A 6,811-nucleotide genomic window follows, 5' to 3' on the forward strand; every position below is an offset into this window, starting at 1 on the left:
TGGTAAGGGGCGTAACATTTCCGTCACACGCTTGAGGTATTCGGCCAATCACAACGCACAATCACAATGCTCTATGCCCCGCCTTTCTGAAACACGATGATTTTTACAAAGCTCATAGCTGGCCAATCAAAGCACACCTCGCTTTTTTAGAACGATGAGCTTTGTAAAAATCATCGTGTTTCAGAAAGGCGGGGCATAGAGGAGAAACAATAATGTACAGTATGTGGAAAATAATGTTGTTGGTTTTTTTTTACTTTAAACCGCGTAAACACATTTCATCACACCACATACACAAAATAATGTTTTTTTAGCAACATCATATGACCCCTTTAATGAAACAGTCAAAATAACTATCACACTATCACAAAATAACTATCACTGAATCAGTCAGTTAGTTGGTGACACCTGACTCTTGTGACTAATATTGTTTGGATCAGTTTTTTTGTACTTTGAAATTTGGTACTCTGAAGAATTGAATTGTGGAAACCACAATGTAAGTGTATAAATGGAAATGTAATCTGAATCAGAATCATTCAATTCCTTTTGATTCCCATCCCTAAAAGCTAAAGATTTTTTTTCCATGTCCAAATTAAGCCTGTCCTTGACTTGCTCTTATGCATTTTTTCCCTCTCTTTTTTGCTCATATTCATCCTTCTTATACTGTCACTATTCTTCTCTCTTCTGTTTTTTCTTTCCAACTGTCATCTTCTCCTTTGCTTTCTCTCAATCTCTTTCAAACTCTAGCCTCAGTTGTTGGAGAAGCTTGTTGAGGAGATCCAAAATCTGAAGGCCACAGTTCTCTCTCAGGAGAAACGAATCTGTGACTTAGAGAATGAGCTCTCTAAGTACACTAATGGCACAGTCTGAATAAAGCTAACTCATCCTATGCACACTGCCCAATTCACTGCTAACCCCTCACAACTAAAGTATGAGCACAGATAGGCCAAGCCACCTCAACTCACACCAGCTATTATCGACACCGTAACTCCGGTTCAACTGGCTGTACCGCCAATTGACTTCACAGGCTTTTTCTAAATGTGAATAAATCATACAGTAGTTCCATTTTGGAGAATTAGGAGATTTAATTTGGCAAAGGCACTTATAATGCTCGTCCTGATGCTTTGTAGAAAATTTTTTTATATTGTGTAGTAGTACACACTATTAGCTGTATTCCTTAAATGCTTAAGGAATAATATCAGGAAGAATTTATGTCAGCTATTCAAAAGGTAGGCAAAACCACCTTCATTTTAGGATTTACAAATCCTTTAATGTACTTACTGCTTTTTAACCTTAAATGCTGTCAAATAATGACAGAAGAAATGTAGCTGCAGCTTTCTGTAGTGCTTAACAGTCTTTGGTAGTCTCTTTGGTAGTCTCTGTGTGAACATACCTCATTTTAAAGACCAGGACTTGGGATCAGATGGTAGCATATGTAGCCCTTATTTGGTCAGCTCTGGACAAGCAACATCTATAGCATGACTATGATATGTCAGGACAGTAGTGAGCTCAGTAATGCCGCCAATACACTACACAATTTTCATCGGATCATCGGATTGCTGTTCTTTTCACACTACACTAACTTTTTTGGGTATCACGAAGTTGCTGTGGTTTACACATAACAACGGATCGGTGACTGTGGGTCACACATCACACAATTTCACTAGGAAGAATCCACAACAACTCTGTCTCGTTTACAAAACGCATTCACGAGAAGTGATACAAGGAATGACATAAGATCATGTATGAACGGAATTCTGGCATGGGACTGCAATTCCTTCAAATCAAAATGGTGATCCACAAGAAGCTTGTGATCTAAAAAAAAAAAAAAGAAAGAAAAATATGGAGAGATTGGTTGAGAAGATGACTTCTCGATATTTCCCTTGCGCTATATCTTGTTCTCTTATTGGCTGTAAGTCGTCGCCAATGTTATTTCCAGTCAAAACACATTTTCCACAAGAAGCTTGTGATCTAAAAAAAAAAAAAAAGAAAGAAAAATATGGAGAGATTGGTTGAGAAGATGACTTCTCGATATTTCCCTTGCGCTATATCTTGTTCTCTTATTGGCTGTAAGTCGTCGCCAATGTTATTTCCAGTCAAAACACATTTCACTCTGCAAGACTCTGAGTTGCAGAGTGAAATGTGTTTTAGCCTGTTAATTACTTCTCGGGCATCAGTGCTTTTCTCAGATTGTGTCTTTCTCCACTATATGACCTCACACTATATGATAGTCACTCACATGAAAGAGCACCGATTTGCCTCAGATTTAAGGCTGATCTGCAGAAAAACTGGGCCTAAAATGTAGTGTAGTGTATACCCAGCTTGAGAGTTCTGCACATCACTTCATGCCATTTTATCGTAAAGGAACGGTTCACCCAAAAATGATATACTCTTGATAAACTCACCCTCATATTGTTCCAAACTATTAAGTTTATTTTTCAGTAAATATGAAAGTTGTTGCTAAATGTCCAAGCTGCTCTTTTCCATACAATGAATGTGAGTGATTACTCGGGCTGTGGAGCTCCAAAAATGACAACAACAACAACAAAAAAAGCACAAAAAAAGTACCATAAAAGTGCACTCATGCACTATATTCCAAATGTTCTGAAGACTTTGGATAACTGTGGGGAACAAGCACAAGATGCATCGTGCCATCAGCGACATGAAAGATTATTAGTTCTTGCAAAACTGTTTTCACGTATTTAAACAACTTTAAATCAAAACATGCACATCATATTTGAGATCTACAGCAGAAGGAATTAAAAATAACTGCTTTTGGTCTGTTCTTCATATAAAACTATATATAGACCACATAGCTTCAGAAGACTTTGCATATGGTGTATGCGTGTATTGGTGTGTGTATTAATATTATATTGTTTTGTTGTTGTTTTCACATTTTTGAAACTTGAAGCTTGACAGCATCAATACACACTTTCATTGCATGAAAAAAAACAGCCTGAACATTCTAGATAAGATTAAAAGAAACGTAGATAAATGAGAACATAATTTTCATCTTTGGGTGAACAATTCCTTAAGGCAGATGCAGGTAGCTCCTGGAAATCTTTATATAAAGATATCAAATGTTAATCTAATGATTTAACATAAAAAGCAAAAGGATGTTTGCATAGACAACATGTCTCTACTTGTCCCTCTTTGTAAAAGTGCTTGCATTATTGACTCTTAAATTGCTACTAATCTCTCATTTTACACACCTCTGCATTTCCAGCTTTGACCAACACAATTAAAACTCATGTAGCTTCTGTTTAACATTTAAAAATGTAAATATTATTTAAAAAAAACATGAAAAAGCAAAATATCAAAACCAAAGACATTGTTTTGTGTTTATGTAGAGGATAATTCGTGAGTATTATGGTTTGAATAAAACTCTTTTTGTACAAAAAAATGTTGCCAGTGTTGCATACATAGTCACTTGCTCATAAAAATGCATGGACACACACGACACATTCACCATGGTTAATTACTCTCTCTGCGACTTGCTAATTTATTTCTAGGCACATAGCAAACAGTGTCTCTGTTCAGTTTTTAGTTATAGGACCGTACAGCTAGCACAGATTTATTATATAAACAACTCCGGAACAAAGGGTACTGTTTGGGTGCAATATCCTCAAGGTCTCTTCCCTATTCAGATGGTGAGCTGTTAATGGTCACTTTTCAATGTGTTCTACCTCTGTAGCACTTGAAGTGGGTTCTGAAGGCAGTAAAGGAAATAATTACTTGAATCTCAGACATCCAAGTGGCAAAACCTCCATTAGTTCCATTAGACTGCTGTCGGACTGCTATTCCTATAGCTAACAACAGACTGTGGATTAAAGTATTGTTAATGATTTCTGAAGGAGGGGGAAGCAGCAATGTTTGCTATGGTAGGGAAGGAGGTGCAAGTCCATTTAGGCTGATGCACTAATGATAGTAGAACAGATCATTTGGCATAAAAAAAAGACTTCAGAGTTTTTCCATTTGCTCACTTGAGAAAACCATTGTCCACCAACCTCAGTGTTAAGGTAGGTTCCTTGTGCCCTTGGTTAGACCTATAGGTTACAAATTTGAGAGCAATGTGGGACTTATTCCTCTGCCTGCTACCTTCTCTGCTGCTGGTTCTGGTTATGATATTGCATCAATGGAACTGGATCTGTCGTCTTGAAGACAGTACTGTTCAGCAGTTGAGTCACTGTATGTGGATTATGGCCTGTAGACTCTTGAAACTGCCATGCTTTACAATATCAGAATCCACAGAAGAATGCCAGGCAGAAGTCATACTGATCTGTAAACCCACAGCCCTTGCCAGCCACCTGAAGAAACATTGCTATACTTTGGCCCAGCCTCCGCTGGCACGATGGCCTCAGGCTGACCCTCATTTTCAGATAATTACCAATCTCATGTGGCCCACAAAGGAAGGTGCTGAACTGCAAGGAGGAGTCCGCTTTACATGGGATAACCTTCTCCTAAAGGATGGGGGTATTGTGGCTCTGGATTGGGCTGTGAGTCTGACGGACCAACAAGCTCAGGCCAAAAGGGATCATCATCCTGGAGGAAGATTTCTGTGCCATCGCTCTAGTAATCCTGCTATTGTTGTTATAATTCCCAACACCCTAGGCAGAGTAACACCACACTTGCTCAGGTTGTGCTACCAGACTTTGCAACAGGGTTTCTATCCAGTGGTTTTCCATCGACGTGGTCATGGTGGCTGCCCATTGACTACACACTACCAGAAGTTTGGAAATGCTTCTGACCTTGTGCAAGCAGTAGCATACTTGCGGAGTCATCATCCAACCTCAACTTTGCTTGCAGTAAGTGAGGGCTCTGGATCAGGGTTACTGCCGTCCTATCTGGGGGAATGTGGCTCTTCATCCTACCTGACGCATACCTACGCTGCTTGCATCTCTCCTGTGTTTCATGGACAACTGTGGTTTGAGTATGAGCTACCTTGGCTCTATCACTGGATAGCCCGCATGTACCGCAAGTTTCAAATAAACAGGTAGCAAATTACTCACACATTAGACTGATCTATGCTAAAATGGTATGGACTGCAGAATCTACTGCTGCATAAGTACAGGTTAAAGCAGGGGTGTCCAAACTCAGTTCTGGAGGGCCGGTGTCCTGCAGAGTTTAGCTCTAACTTGCCTCAGCACACCTGCCTGGAAGTTTCTAGTATGCCTACTAAGACCTTGATTAGATGGTACAGGTGTGTATATTTGGGGTTGGAATATGGATAGTTATCTTACAAAAATGCATGGATTCGCTATAGGAGGCCTTTATTCACCCCCCGGAGCCATGTGAGGGACGTTTTAATACGGCTGCACGCACTTTATTTCACGTCTTCTGAACTGTTGACAACCAACACCCGCTTACCCCCATTGAAAGGCTTGGAGGGGACAGGATTTTTAATATTCCAAACTCCGATTGGATTCGTCTGAAAGAAGAAAGTCACATACACCTAAGATGCTTTGAGGGTGAGTAAAACACAGGCTAATTTTCATTTCTGGATGAACTAACCCTTTAAGCAAGTCTGTGTTCATTTATGTGAGTAACAATCACTACGTGTAATTTTTTAAAGACAGGACCTGGAAGTGCCAATGAACTGCTGAGGCCTGAGAGATATTTAGCAGGCTAAATTGAGTTGCATACTGAATAGTCATCATTATAGCGTTCCACCAATAACCGATAACCAAATTTTCATTTTTGGGTGAACTGAATCTTGTGAATAGGATAGTACAAGAACTGCATCCCAAGTTAGGGCATTGCAAGATGCCACAGTGCAAAACTACCACATGAAAAAGGCAACTAGGATTTAAAAGCTCTTTGAATTTAAACATTTGACCCTTTCCACAGGTACGCCACTGCTTTGAGCTCTGTGATGGATTTAGCAAAAATTTTACACTGCAACTCCTTGAGAGATATGGAAGAGCTCATGTTCTGTGCTCCTAAGCAGTCGGATCACAGAATGTCAGACTCGGTGGCCAATGTTGGAAAGGACAGTTCCAAGATTATCAATGAAGCCTGACTGGCCAACTTACTGGGAGAGGAATGAACCTTTGCGAGATGCAAACGAAGTGGCAGTGCCAGTGCTCTGTTTGTGTAGCCAAGATGATCCTCTTCTTCCACCACTCTCCACTGTACCTGAGGCACTTTTTCATAATAGCCCTTACTTCCTGCTGGCTGTGACGGAACAGGGAGGACACTGCGGCTTTATGCAGGATGGTCATGGAGGTACTACTTCCTGGAGTCATTCTGTGGTGCTGGAATACTTTAGGGTAGTTGCCAATTTCTTCAGGGTGGAGGAGAAGAAAGGCTTCAAAGATGTTTTTGAACACTATGGCAGCCAGAGTCTGAGGCATAGCACTAGTGCTGTGCTGTCCAGAAGAAGAACAAACTTGCTCCGGAAAGAAAGGCCCATCTTAGGTTCACGAAGACGGCAAATCTCAACTCCCTCTGATACATTCACATTTTAAGAGGAGCAGGAGGATTTTACTTGGAATAGATCCTATACACGCTGAGTGAGAGAAGCAGGCGGTATTATAAGATCATAGCAGATTGGTAGTGCTAAACTTCCTACAAAAAGGCACAGTACAGGTTTACAGGGATAGTTCACCCAAAAATGAAAATTCTGTCATTAATTACTCACCCTCATAACATTCCAAACTGACACGGAAGAAAATAAACTGTTGAATAAAGTAATTCTTGTTTTCTTTGTGCACAAAAAGTATTCTCGTAGCTCCACAAAATTAAGGTTGAACCACTGATGTCACATGGACTGCTTTAATGATGTCCTTACTACGTTTCTGGGCCTTGAATGTGG

At 40.0% G+C, this 6,811-nt stretch overlaps 1 protein-coding gene and 1 pseudogene across 1 annotated transcript in view; both read left to right on the forward strand.

The window, feature by feature from the left end:
• The window catches only part of LOC107728955 (coronin-6-like), a 13,386-nt gene extending 11,706 nt beyond the window's left edge, over positions 1-1,680 (forward strand). The window contains exon 11 of the mRNA XM_016539292.1: positions 745-1,680. Coding sequence (XP_016394778.1) covers positions 745-867 — 123 coding nt within the window. The 3' untranslated portion in view covers positions 868-1,680. The remainder of the gene's footprint in view (positions 1-744) is intronic.
• Positions 1,681-4,001: 2,321 nt separating this feature from the next.
• On the forward strand, positions 4,002-6,607 carry LOC107728945 (protein ABHD15-like; annotated as a pseudogene).
• Positions 6,608-6,811: the final 204 nt, after the last annotated feature.

Source organism: Sinocyclocheilus rhinocerous, unplaced genomic scaffold (genome assembly GCF_001515625.1).
Source record: "Sinocyclocheilus rhinocerous isolate Xijiao unplaced genomic scaffold, SAMN03320098_v1.1 scaffold908, whole genome shotgun sequence".
Taxonomy (NCBI): Eukaryota; Metazoa; Chordata; class Actinopteri; order Cypriniformes; family Cyprinidae; genus Sinocyclocheilus; species Sinocyclocheilus rhinocerous.